This window comes from Meriones unguiculatus, chromosome 2 (genome assembly GCF_030254825.1).
Source record: "Meriones unguiculatus strain TT.TT164.6M chromosome 2, Bangor_MerUng_6.1, whole genome shotgun sequence".
Lineage (NCBI taxonomy): Eukaryota > Metazoa > Chordata > Mammalia > Rodentia > Muridae > Meriones > Meriones unguiculatus.
Genome location: NC_083350.1, coordinates 12502134 through 12516062, shown reverse-complemented (window position 1 = coordinate 12516062; position 13929 = coordinate 12502134). Strand labels below are relative to the sequence as shown.

At 49.0% G+C, this 13929-nt stretch overlaps 1 protein-coding gene across 3 annotated transcripts in view; it reads left to right on the top strand.

Moving 5' to 3' along the window:
• Window positions 1-13929, top strand: part of Loxhd1 (lipoxygenase homology PLAT domains 1) — a 150696-nt gene that overhangs the window by 74629 nt on the left and 62138 nt on the right. For 2 of the 3 annotated variants that reach the window (XM_060376894.1, XM_060376893.1), the window contains exons 18-22: window positions 1453-1613; window positions 4302-4776; window positions 5241-5395; window positions 7691-7824; window positions 13185-13351. In XM_060376894.1, coding sequence (XP_060232877.1) covers window positions 1453-1613; window positions 4302-4776; window positions 5241-5395; window positions 7691-7824; window positions 13185-13351 — 1092 coding nt within the window. The remainder of the gene's footprint in view (window positions 1-1452; window positions 1614-4301; window positions 4777-5240; window positions 5396-7690; window positions 7825-13184; window positions 13352-13929) is intronic. The other variant, XM_060376895.1, reaches the window with a different exon arrangement.

Here is a 13929-nt window from a genome sequence, read left to right as displayed (position 1 = left end):
GCCTGCTGGACAAATGAGGCCCCTGAGTTAGGAGCCCCAGCACTTACTAAACAGTTAGGTGTGGCCATGCATGTGTGCCATCCCGGGGCTGAGCGGGCAGGGAGAGAGGAGGTAGGTGGATCCCCGGAGCTCACTGGCAGTCAGCTAGCTAACATGAATAAGCTAAAGGCTCAGAGAAAGACCCAGCCTCAAAAAAAATTGAAGTGAGGAATAATAGAGGGTGGCACTCCATGCACAACACTCCCACACCATACACACACTTAAACACACACACTCATCCACATAGACATAAACACTCACTCATGCCTACGTGAACATTCACACACCATACACACTCGCACAGACACATGCATACATACATACACACACATACTACACACACTTGCCGCCCCCCCCCACACACACACAGAGAGAGAGAGAGAGAGAGAAAGAGAGAGAGGATTTCTTTTACCTGAAAAGAAATTCTGACACTGTCTTCTAACAATTCTCAAGAGTAGTCACATTGATAGACGGCATGGTGCCATAGTCCTTGAGGGAGACACATCAACTCTATTTGCAAGGCCCTCTACTGCTACCTGCCAATAACATGCTTCCATCACCCTCTAACACCGTGATCAATAGCATTTCAAGATATGCACAGCTTTTTCTGCGCATGTGTTGATATAGTCTGATAGCTGCATAGATTTCAATGAGCACTGTCATTCCCACCTCTTGTCCTTTATAAAATGAAGTAGCTTTTGTTTCCTCCTGACCTGTGGTATCTATCTAGGATCTATCTAGCTTTATAATTTAATTTAATTTTTGTTGCTAAAATATAGTATCAATACAATACTATAGTAGTGTTTTAGTATTATAGACTATATAGTGTGAAATGAACACAAACTACCTGGCTTACAGTCCTGTACCCTGAGAAGTTCAGTGCTGATGCGCTGGCATCTGGTGAGGACCTTCTTGATTAATTCTAACATGGCAGATAGGGACAGAGAAAGAAGGGGACACACTCAGTCTCATCCAGAAGGGTTGAGCCCCCACGGCACGATCACTTCTTAAAGCCTCTACGTCTTTTAATAGCAACTAGCTTCCAATACAAGTCTTGGATGGGACAAACATTCAGATGCTAGCAGGCAGGCAGACAATAGAGAGTGCCAGCTGGTGTGCGAGTCCCCTTCATTCCTGGTCTCCAAGGACACATGCGTTGTGATGGAGGACCAGACATAACATTCTGATTGCCTAGGCTTGCCATTTCCACAACCTACTCAATTCCTCTAAGCCTAAGGGCTTCATCCATCTGCAAAATGTTGGCTCATCGTGTTGGGCTGGTTAGGTAGGATGGTGCCTGTGAAGGACCAGGTGGGGCTGGGCTTGGCAAGTGCTTTTGCGGGGGGGGGGGGGGGGTAGAGGAATGTTTGCTGCTACCGTTGTTTTAACTGACCAGCCCATTTCTCCCACCAGTGGTCCACTACGAGATTGAGGTTTGGACAGGGGATGTGGGTGGTGCAGGTACCACTTCTCGGGTCTACGTGCAGATCTATGGGGAAGAAGGCAAGACCGAAGTGCTCTTCCTCTCCAGCCGCTCCAAAGTGTTTGATCGGGCATCCAAGGACATATTCCAGGTAGGTGAGAGTGAAGCAATGGGGGGGGGGGCGAGGACTAGCATTCACTAAGGTGGTACGCCAGGTAATCTTATTTCCTCAGCTAATGCCCATTGGAGAAAAGACTGCCTTCCTCTAGCCGAATGGGGGATGCTACCTGGGGGACAGGTGGAACTAAAATTCCCTTGGGTTCTGGGGAACTCTGGAAGCAATGAGCGAACTGTAGATTTTGAACTGGAAAGGAGAAAACATGGATGTTCGTCCATGCTCCACCTTGAATGGTAGCTTGTATCTTGGACCTGAGTTTGGGGTCTGAAATGACTAAGAGTCCTTCCTGTCCTTCTTGGCCTCATGCTTGAGTTACCTGGCCATCTTTAAGGGAAAGTACTATTTCACCCCACACCCCAAGCCAGTCAAATCGATCTTTGGAAGTAGGGTGTGTTTTCTGAGGTAGATTTCTCTTGGAAGTTCAATCAGTTAACCAACGTACTGTCGAGTCTTGTGTGACTGGTTCTTCTTTCACGAACGATGGCATCAGGGCTGGGTTCCTCCGCTTGCTCCTTGTCTATGGCTCTGACTCTTAACTTCTCCCAGGCTGGTGACATGTGCATATTTCTCAGGCAGGCCCCTGAGAGGTATCAGAGTTTGCCAATGAGTTTTTAATGTCCTTGGGCTTCCTCTCTTCACATTGCGAGTCTTTGGCTAGAGTTAAAAACAAAACAAAACAAACCAACAAAACCCCAGATGTAAACTTGACGTAAGCCCAGATGTAAATGTGAGCACACTGTTAGTAAGAGAGGAGGATGCAGGGGCCACTGAGTATTTTATGCTAGACACGAAAGCATGTGTGTATGTACGTGTGTGTACAAGTACGTGTGTGCGCATCTACATGTGTGAAGGAAACATGCTCATGCTGGGTGTTCTGTGTGTGCTTTTGTACCACAAACACCTTGGTCTGCGGTGGAGAGCCTTCTCCAGTGCCCATTAAAGACCCTATCTAAGTTGGGTTAGACATGATCACAAATGTCTGGAATATTACAGCTATAGGATCCCCACTGGGTTTTACGTCCTCATACACTACTGACAGGCCCAAGCGCATCTACCTGACCTTTCCAGACCTCTTCAGCTTCTTCATCAGTATAATCCAGCTTTGTATTTAACCAGGCTTGCATCACAGTTCCCATTGCAATACAAAGAGTCAGTGTCAGATGCGTACCTGGGAAACTGTGAGCAGTCATAGATACGAAATTGAACAGCGCTCAGTTCCCATCCCTAAAGCAACAAGGAGAGGGAAATCTGCTTTACCGAGGCCCTAGGCACCATCTTGCTTGATGATTTCCGTTAGCTCCACTGTGGTTTCCTGAATACAGAGTTGGGAGAGCTTTGTTCTCATCTAAGTCTGGAATGAAAGGGTAGACACTGAGTAGCTAAGGACAGCCTTGGGTCTCTGATGCTTGGCACTCAGATGGAAAAACTGGTGGGACTTGACCTTGAAAAGAGTCAAACATGAAGATGGCCTCAGTATCAAGGTACTCGGGAGAGCCAGACAGAAAGGACCTCAGGTTAGGTGCCCCCAAAATCTGAATCTCAGTCCCTCCCCTCCTCCTAAGAATGTGTGACACAGTGAGGCTGAGCCACCATGCACTGGGCTGTGGGAAGAGACCCAAAAGGATGCTCTTGGTCCTTACAGGGAGCTCATAGCTTGTATTGGTTTATTTTTCATGACTGTGACAAAATACTTGGAAAAGTCAAGTAAGGACAAAGGGGTTATTTCAGTTTATGGTTTAAGATGATAGGGTTTATCATGGCAAGAAAGGAATGATGGAGGAGTGAGGTCACACTGCATGTACAGTCACAGAGTAGAGAGCAGCAGGGAATGTGGTCAGGATATCAGAAGTTGAGGTCCACGTCCAGTGACTCAGTTCCTTCAGCGGGGCCTTGCCTCTTAAAGGTTTCACAATCTCCAAGACAGAGCCACCAGCTGAAGATTGAGTATTCAGACACGGGAGCCTATGGGGACCACTTCATATTCAAACCACCGCACAGCTCTAGAGCCCCAAGATGGCAGGATAGGACCAGAGCCAGCTAAATCCTGGGCCAGCCCCTTTTGAGCTCAAGGGTCTGGTAAACCAAAGGCTGCATGACTGGTAAAAATGGAGAACTCTGAGGAAATGGGAAAGTTTGTTACAAGAAAGAAACCCATTTCTTTGTTTATTGCCCAAATCATGGACACATTTGTAAAGAAAAACCAAGAAAATATTGTCTGGGTTTTTTGTTTGTTTGTTTGTTTGGGGGGGTTGTTGCTTATTCATTCATTTGTTTGTTTCCCTATGTAGCCTTGGCTGTTCCCTCTGTAGACCAGGCTGGCCTCAAACTCACAGAACCCCAGATGTAAAAGTGATGTAACCCCAGATGTAAATATGAGCACATTTACATGTAAATGTGAGCACATCTGCCTGCCTCTGCCATATGAGCAGATACAGAAGCAAGAGTGAGGGTGAAAGAAATGACAGAAACAGGGAGACCATGGGAATTAGAAAGAACTGTTTTTCTGTAAGCCTGAGGAAGAGCCAGGCACAGTGGGAGAGGGGGATCTTCCATACTTGTGAGTGGGGCCCTGGCGCTCTACACTGCAGCTCAGCACTGGCTTCACGGGGGAGGGCAGGGCTGGCAGGGGCCTCGTAAGCTACTGCCCTGCACTTTGCACAGCTGGAAGCGGCGGACGTGGGTGAGATCTACAAGATCCGACTGGGACACACAGGCGAGGGCTTTGGGCCCAGCTGGTTTGTGGACATGGTGTGGCTGCGGCACCTGGTGGTGCAGGAGGTGAACCTGACACCGGAGGAAGAGGCCCGGAAGAAGAAGGAGAAGGACAAGCTGAGGCAGCTGCTGAGGAAGGAGAGGCTGAAGGCCAAGCTGCAGAGGAAGAAGAAGAAAAAGAAGAAAGGCAGCGACGAGGAGGATGAGGGTGAGGAGGAAGAAGAGTCCTCTTCGGAAGAGTCCTCGTCTGAGGAGGAAGAAGAGGAGGAGACAGAGGAGGAGGAGGAAGAAGAGGAGTATGGGCCAGGGATGCAGGAGGTGATTGAGCAGTACAAGTTCGAAGTCAACCGCTGGCTGGCGCGGGGCAAGGAGGACAATGAACTTGTCGTGGAATTGGTCCCAGCCGGTCGGCCTGGTCCTGAGCGTAAGCCTTAAAAAAATTAAATTAAATTAAAAAAGTGCCATATTTCCCCTACAGGAGCCAGGGAGGGGGCAGGATGATTCAGTATCCCCAGGTAGAGACTGAGTAGGCAGGACTCCAGTGTGGTTCATACATAGCTCTCCTGACCTGCACCTGTACAGTGACCTTTGACCCCCTCTGTTGGAGCTAAGCACAGCCCTTGACCTGTGCTTCTCAAGGGGAACATTGGCTTTGGGAGGAGCCCTCACACTCCTTGAGATAGCCAAATTTGGGGTTAAGGTAGGAGGGTTGCTGGGGCCCAGTGGCTCTTGGTTTCAAGGCAAGTTTTAGGTGGGAAGAGGGGGAGCTGGTATGGACATAGCTGTGGCACCTTCCTCCTTCCAGGGCCTACCTGGATCCCAGGGCATGGGCTGTGGCTGTCTTGTGGCTCTTATATTTTCAGCTGCTGCATCTTTCTTTCTCTCCAGCCAATACGTACGAGGTCCAGGTGATCACAGGGAACGTGCCCAAGGCTGGCACCGATGCCAACGTCTACCTGACCATCTACGGTGAGGAATACGGGGACACAGGGGAGCGGCCCCTGAAGAAATCAGACAAGTCCAACAAGTTTGAGCAGGGCCAGGTAGAGTGAGAGCTCCTGCCTGTAGCAACCTTAGCCAGCATCTTGTCTGCTGTGTGTCTAACAGGGTGTTACGTTTGCTCCAGAGAGGTCTGGCTGGCTGTAGCTACCCTTCTGTAAGCACCAGTATTTGGTAGAGTTATGAGAAAATGATAGGCAGACTCCTGCGAGGGAATATCATAAGCTACTTGGTCCCCAGGGTCAGCCAGAGACTACAGCCTGTAGCAGGTATTCTGACGGAGTGAGCTGAGAGGCTTTAAAATATATATTTATTTATATTTTTGTGTATGGGTGTTTTGCTCATGTGTATGTGTGTGTACCACACGCAGGCAGTTCCCACAAAGGCCAGAAAAGGGCTTAAGATTCCTTTGCCCTGCAGGCGTGGACAGCTGTAAATGACCATGTGAGGGCTGGGAATCAAAGTTTAGTCCTAGAGAAGATGGAGGAATGTTCTTAACTGCTGAGCCGTTTCTCCAGCCCCTGAGTTTGAGGCCAGCCGTGAGTTATGTAGTGAGACTCTGTCTCACAAAGCAAAGAGATGACACTTGGTGGACAGGCTTGGTGGACAGCAGTGACTTAATCTGGACTGATAAGTATGGTGTGGCTGTGTGGCCTGCAGCTTCTGAGGAAGGGAAACCGTGAGTGGAATGTATGCACCTCACTCCTCCAACCGTAAAGGAAAGATGAAAAAGAAAGCGCTTTCTTGCCCTTCAAGATTTCACAAAATCGCCTGTCCCGCCCTCCTCTCTTGCCCCTCTTGTCAACACAAGAACGGACCTGTCAAATCCACTAAAACGCTCAAGCTCACACTGTGAGCTATTTGCAGCCCTTTCGACCCCATGTTTCTTTCAGCATCCCTCCCATGACTCAGTACTGGGTTTTGTTTCTGTGTCCAGTGCCTACCTTGGACACTGATAGCCGTTGCACTCCTGGATTGGGACGTCACTGTAGAGAACAGGCTGGTAGAGTCGGTGCAGTCTGCGTTAATACTGACTATGCGTTGATTGTCAGCACTGCCACATGTCACACAACGTTTCAGCTGGCGAAGAATAGAGTGTGCGCTGTGGTCCCCTAGTAGTGTGTCACCCCGCGACACTGCGCCATCTCAGCTGGTATAAACACAAAGCCTGGTGTTTGCATGGTGACAACACTCACCTAGCAACGTGTTTCTCAGAACATTGTCTGTTTCTAAGAGCCCGTGACTGTATTGTGTTGAAGTTAACACAAATTAGACCATTGAAAGTTGTTAAGTGAGAATGTCCTTGTTATTAGGGATTCACCTTGAACTATTTAGGGGTAAAGGATCCTAGTATCTACCACCTATTTTAAACTGATCCAGAAAAAAAAAACAGACAAAGAAAGAATGTAAGAGAGAGATGAAGTGAAATAATTCCACTAATAGCACAGGGAGAAGGCAGGTCATGGTTATATCTATTTCTGTGGGTTTTCTGAAGGTTTAAAATTTTTCAAAATAGTTTTTTAAAGTTTTGTCCAGAAGCCCCCATTCGCTCACTGGATCTGTCTTATCGTCTCCCTCTGATGCATATGGCGACCCACAGACTTGTGCATGGCTCTCACTCCATTCATCTTCCACCTAAGGGACAGGCACATCCAGATCACTTCTGTCTGTCTCTTTGGATCTGCTCAGGACTGGCTCATGGCAGGTGTTCGGCACACTTAGGACGGAAGGAGATTGTATACATGTGTACTCTGAGAATAGCCCTCCCCACACCTATATACTCCTCACATTCATCACAAATCATCATCCAGCGGGCAGTAGTGGCACACACCTTTAATCCCAGCACTCAGGGGGCAGTGACAGGTGGATCTCTCTGAGTTCAAGGCCAGTCTGGTCTCCAAAGCTAGTTCCAGGGACAGCCAAGGATACACAAAAGAAACCCAGTCTTGAAAACAAACAACAAATGTAAAATCATGCTCCTTTGTCTTCTCTGCCTCTCTCAAGGTCACTGTCTTTCTCCTTTCTCTAGCTTCTTGGTACAATGATAGTGAGAAGATGCCCTCATGGGCTCAGGTTATAAAGCAGCAGCGTAAGAACTGTGCATAGTCGTGTACACCAGTAATATCAGCACTTGGAAGGCAGAGGCAGGACGGCGACAAGTTCAAGACCAACCTAAGCTACATGCAGAGCTCAAAAAACCAGAAGTGTTACCTCCACACCCTAGCTCTGGTTGCTTTGGGGTTTATGGTCTTCCTTCGGGTGCTTGAGAGACTAGAGCTGAAGACAAGGGAAGGGAGGACATGCACTGCTCTTCTGAGTCATAGCTTCTCTCTTCCTAGACAGACAACTTTACCATCTATGCCATTGACCTGGGGGCTCTGACCAAGATTCGGATTCGCCATGATAACACAGGCAGCAGACCAGGCTGGTTCCTGGACAGGGTAGACATCACCGACATGAATAATGAGATCACGTGAGTGGGACTCAAGCAGAGAAAGAGGGGATCTTGCTTGGTGCTCAACTATTCCTGGAGAGGGGACCAGGTGTTCGACGGTGATGTCTGAGGGTGGGTGGGTTGGCTGAGGCCAGGATGAGTTTGACCATAAAGGAATCTGGGGAACATCGCTCCTCTTCTCTCCCTCCCAGAAGTTCCTGTCCTTTCGGATAGCATTCTTCTGGAACACCCACTTCAGCATCTCATTTCACCCATAACTCTCCATGGAGAGATCGACTTAGAGTACCTGGTGTTTATGTTCTGGGGGCCAGAGATCAGCCAAATCTTCTAAAAGGGCCACGTGGGAAACATTTCCAGGTCTGAACAGCATTTGGTCTCTGTAGAAGGCACTCTACAGTCGCAGCCTTAGCTGAATGTGCTAAGGCACACTTTAAAAAAAATCTTTATTAATTATACTTTATTTACTTTGTATCCCCCCTGTGGTTCCCTCCCTCCTTTCATCCCAATCCCTCCCTTCCTCCACCATCTGCATGCATGCTCCTCCCCAAGTCCACTGATAAGGGAGGTCTTCTTTTCCTTCTTTCTGGTCCTAATCAATTAGATCTCATCAGGAGTGGCTGCATTGTCTTCTTCTGTGGCCTGGTAATGCTGCTTCCCCCTCAGGGGGAGTTAGTTAAAGAGCAGGCCAATGCTAAGGCCCACTTTAATTCCAGCACTTGGGAGGCAGAGGCAGACAGACTTCTGTGAGTTCCAGGCCAGCCTAAGCTACATAGTGAGATCCTGGTTCAAAGCAAAAACACCAGCCTTAAATGGCACTGAAATGGGGAATGGGCCTGTGTGCCAACCAAACTTCATTTGTGGATGCTGAAATTTGAATTTCATACCCCAACATACTATTATTCTTTCAACTTTTTCTTCCCAACCACTTAGAGATGCAAACCTATGGTGGGCTTGATATATGTGAGCAGGTGTTGGGTTGGACTGGTACCTGTTGGAGACTCATAGCCACCCTCTAACCTAGCTTGAGAAGAGGGTGTTTGGTCCTCCCCACAGATGAAGGAGCCCTTGGCCCAGAACCAGCTGGTGCCAGCACAGGACACGACATCCAGACCAATGCTGTGAGCCCCGGTGTGTTTCCTACCGCTAGGTCACACTGCCTCCTGGATGAGGGGATCCAGGGTAATTGAGCTGAAAGAAGGTTCCTCCATGTGGAGTTCAGTGGCATAGAGAAAAGCATGCGAACTCTCGAATGGTTATCAGGACTGCTGAGGGTCTGACAGTGTGTGAAATTTAGTGAGCACTTAGTAAATAAATATTTGTTGAATAAGTTTCTTGGCCTGAATCCTGCTGTGTGTTGGAGCATGTCCTTTTCTTGTGCTAAGCGCCATACAGGACATGAGGTAGCAGGACTCACCCTAGTTCCACCCTTTGTGGTCGTTCCCAAGGAGACCGGAAGCTCACCTCACAGGTAGCTCTGTGTCTGGTTGCCAAAAGCACCCTGTGACTTGGGAGCAAGGGGTCCTGACCTGGGTAGATCCTCTGCCAAAGTCATGCTAAGTTACCTCTTTATGGCTGTCATCTCCTCTTCCAACAAGCTCAGTGACACTGCTCTGCTGACTTCCCAAGATGTCCCTGCCAAATCCCAGGCTTTTCAGCTGGGAAAAGGACAGAGTGCTGCCGAAACAGGCTGGAAAAAGACACTGCCCTGCTCCCCTCATGCTCATCCAGGGTTAGTTACTCTCTTCTGTTGATTTGACAGTTTTGGTCCAGCCCAACAATTTAAAAATTATTGTAGCTTTGTAATCTATTTGAATATCTGTCAGCACTTGTCCTCTTTCATTATCCTTTAAAGATATTAGCTATTCTTACCTTTTTCAAATCAAGACATTAAATGATTTGGGGGGAACAAAAGCTCCTCTTGAGAGTTTGATTGTTCTGCCATTAAAAGAATATGTGGGGAATTGTATATTTAGAAATTAAAGTGCCAACCCCCTCCGGGTACATTTCCTCTCTTGTCCAACTGTTCATTTGTGCATCTCAATAATCTGCAACAATTTTCTACTCTGAACGGCTACTCGTTCTGATTAAGTCTATGTCCAGGCAGAGTGTGCTTCTTGGGAAGAAGTCCTTCTTGCTCTTGGGAAGAAAGTCCTCTCACTGGTCTTTCCTTTGCCCTTTATTTCCTTCCTTTCTCATCTTTCCATCCTGCCCCATCCTTTTCTGTGCATGTGTAACTGGTTTGTGCTTCGTTAATAAGAAGCTCTCTTCAGTAACGAGCTGGCTTCAACAGCCTTCACGCCGACGCTGAGCACAGCTTCATCTGGTAGAAAAAAAAAAAGAGAGAGATTCAAGAAAATGCAAAAGACAGAATGACAACAGCAGCTCTCCTACAGAGGTCTCAGGGCCTGCCCTCTGCTCTCCCAGCCTCTACAGGGCAGGGGAAACGCCCAGTGGTCAGGGAGGTTGAGAACATTTACATCATTCCTTACTTGCCTGGGACCACAGTAGCAACCTCCTTGCGGCCAGTTCTCCTCCGTCCCTCTCTGTCTCACACCTTCCCCCAGTCTGGTGGCAGAATGTTGTGGCTCTTGGCTCAGAAGAGCATGAGTCTAAGTCCGTGGTGACATCTGACCACTTCACCCTTCTGGTCACAGCCTCCTGACCCAGAATCCTTCAGGCCTCTGCTCTAAAACCTAAGAGACTCCTATCACCTACAGGATGAACACAAGCATGCCCTAAGTGGCTTAGCTAGTCTCCCTCTCCTCTCCTAGCTCTTGATTCTAGTCCCACCTGCCCTGTCCCCACCTCTATTTTTCTCAGTTCTTGTTATTCTTTGAGCCAAACAAAAAATGGATCTTCTTGGAGCCTTAACATTGGCGGTCCCCTATTCTTGCATTCCCTCCCCAGAGCTCCATTCCCCCGTGTTTAGGCAGGTCTTTGCCTAGCTGTCACTGCCTCACGGACCCCTGGAATCCCCTCCCTGCTCCTTTCTCTGGATGGCTTTTTATCTGGCTTATTTACTTGTTATCATTTCTCCACAGTGGCACAGGGAAGAAACAACGTCCTCTCTGCTGCTCCTATTGTGACTTCCCCAGTACCTAGAGGAAAGCGTGGCTGCACAAGACCCAAGTTCAGAGTTCCTGAGCTCTAGACTGGGGCTATCACCATCAGCACCACCATCTGCTACTTATATTTTAAAAAGTGGGGAATAACATCTATATTTAGTTAGTTAGTTGGGTACATTCACTGTACATCAAGCTGTATCCTTAGCCTTTTTGCTTTTGATTTGAAGTAGCGTCTCGCCAAGTTACCTAGGCTGGCCTTGAACTTCTGATCCTCCTACCTCAACTTCTCTGGTAGCGAGACTACAGGTTTAGTACCATCAGGCCCTGCTAGCTATTTACACACGATGCTCGACTGCGTAATCTTAGTCTTTTTTTTTTTTTGTACTTTCAAGTAAGGTGTGTGTGTGTGTGTGTGTGTGTGTGTGTGTGTGTGTGTGTGTGTTAAACTGCTCCCAAGCTTTGATTCAATGTGAAGCGCCTGCTGCTCAGGCCTGGGGCTCCTCTCTGCCCCACCCTGGTCTGAGCTGTGCAGTTTGCCTCTGGCTGGGATGCCTGCTTGCCCCTGTCCTTTATTCCTTACAACTTTCTGCCTGCTGCATCTTCTGCCTCCAGAGACCTGTTTGAGCAGGACTTACTCCTATGCGAGGATGGAAGGGTCACTAGGCCCAGTCCCCCAGGATTTCCACGTGTGATCACCGGCCCTGGGGGAAGAGGGCTGACCCCCCAATCCTGGCTTGGCTCCAGCTCCCATCTGCTTCCGCCTGCTGGAGCTCTGCCTACTGGTGCAGCAGCTGTGAGCCTGTGGCGGCCTTCAGAATCTTGCTGCAGGTGTCTCAGGGACAATGGAGCTCCACAAAGCCTCTGGGTCCTGTGTGCTGCCTGTGCTCAGCAGGCGCCAGCGGGAGGGCCGAGCCTTCCTTCCTGGCTTCTGCCCCCATGCTCTCACCTCCTAGGCTCTTTCTTTCTAAGAGTCTCTGTCTCTGCCTCTGTCCTTGCCTTTGCCGGCTCTCATTGTCTCTGCCACAATCCAGCTCTCTACCCCAACCCCCTTACATAATTGCAGCCAGTTATTCTTGAGCCGTTTGATTGGGTTAAAGTTTAGCCTGTCGACTCATGCATTTAAAGGCTAAGAAGTAGAGCAGTGCGTGTTCATCACAGAAGCACTGCTGTCAGGGCTACCCCGGAGCAGTGACTCTCACCCTCCTAGTCTTCCAGTATAACATGGCCTTCCTTGGCTCTCTGAGTGTGGGGCTGAAGTCACACCCTCTGATTTGCATTTGGAGGTGCTGAGGACATGGACACTTGCCAGGATACTGTCCAGCCCAGAAGTGGACTAGTTCATAAATGGTCTTTTCACATCAGGGCAAGAAGAAGAGCTGCAGACAGAGAGCAATGGCCCCCAGCCTGTACACCAGCTGCATCCTCAGACCCTCTGAGCAGTTCCAAAGCTTAGATGCTAGCCTACAACCTCCACGATCACCTGAACATGGCGGAGGAGAAAGAAAGAGAAGCAAGGAAAGAAACCAGAGTCCCAGCTGTTGAGTTAGCAGTTTCCTACAGAGAGCATGCCCTTAGCTGTGGAACAAGTATGTTCCAGATCTCACGCGGGATACACACAAAAACATGACCCATTGTTTGTGCCAAATTCAAGTGTGACTGGGAGTCGTGGCCCTCCATTGGCTAAATCTGACAATCCTAGGAAGGAAGATGCTCAAGGTCACACAAGAATTAGCTGAAGAGTCCTCAGGAGATAGGGGCCTGAGAGTTGAACTTCAGAAGTGAGTCCTTAGTAAGCTGTCTAACCCTCTCCTGGTCTACCTTCCTCTCCAGGCCCAGCCACTGTGCTAGGTACTGCTTTTCCATGGAGGAATCTTCATGGACATCCTCTCCTTTGAAGGCTGGGATGTCACGTTCTGCTCCTTAGATACACTTTGTATCCCCCATAAGCACACTTGGTCCATGCCACCAAAGTCCTTGGACTCCGTACATCCGTACATGGTCATGGAACACTTCCCTTGTGCCAGAGTCACTGGACTCAGATTGCCCAAGAAGGATGTGACAAGGGTCTCATAAATCCCTCTCTGTATATTTTTCTACCTAATGTATCATGGACTGAGAGTGCCCTGGGCTTATCACTTATCCCAGGCAGACATATGGGTAATCTCTAGGCTGGGCAGAATGGGGGTGCAATTCTGTGGAGGGCAGGCTTGGGGGTCTTAGCCCTGGGGAGGGCCCTCGTCCTCAGCCTGTTTCAACTCCCATATGAGATCTTTCCAAAGAGACACCCCAATCTTCCTCACCTTGCACCTTCAGGTACTACTTCCCATGCCAGCGCTGGCTAGCGGTTGAGGAGGATGACGGCCAGCTGTCCAGGGAGCTGTTGCCAGTGGATGAGTCTTACGTGCTACCCAGCGAAGATGAAGAGGGTGGGGGACGTGGTGACAGTAACCCCCTTGACAACCTGGCTCTGGAACAAAAAGGTATCTTAGAGATAATCTCCCCCAATATCTCTTCTCTCTTTCCTCCCCTTTCTTCTCCTCCTCCCCACTTCCATCTTCCTATCCCTTCCCTTCCTCTAGGCTCTTCCCTGCTTATAGACTCTGGGCACCTCCTCCTTGACCCTGTAGCTGTCCTGCCTTCTCCTCCCTCCATGGAGAGAACGTAGAGGTTGGGGAGCAGTGTTCCCATATACCTAGCATAGGGCTTAGAATAACGAGGTCCACAGCTGTGAACTGCTTTTCAGGAAAAGAGTGGTTGAGCTAGCTCTGACTTATCTTTTGTCCTCTAGGTACATCTTTAGGCTCCTGAGGCATATTTCTGAAGAAAAAAAGTATTAGCACCATCTAGCAAAAGGCCCATGGGGCCTATCCCTGAAGCCCCGCCCAGCCTAGAGAGGTCAGAGCAGAGCGCCAGGCTTCTGACTCCCACTCACCTCATGTCTCTTTGACCACGAAGCACGAGGACTTCCTGTAGGAACCAGAGCAGGGGCATTTCTGTGCCACTGGGGAGTTTTTAGAGTTAAAGGCACTACAAGGAACGCAATTTCCAGAACTGACCA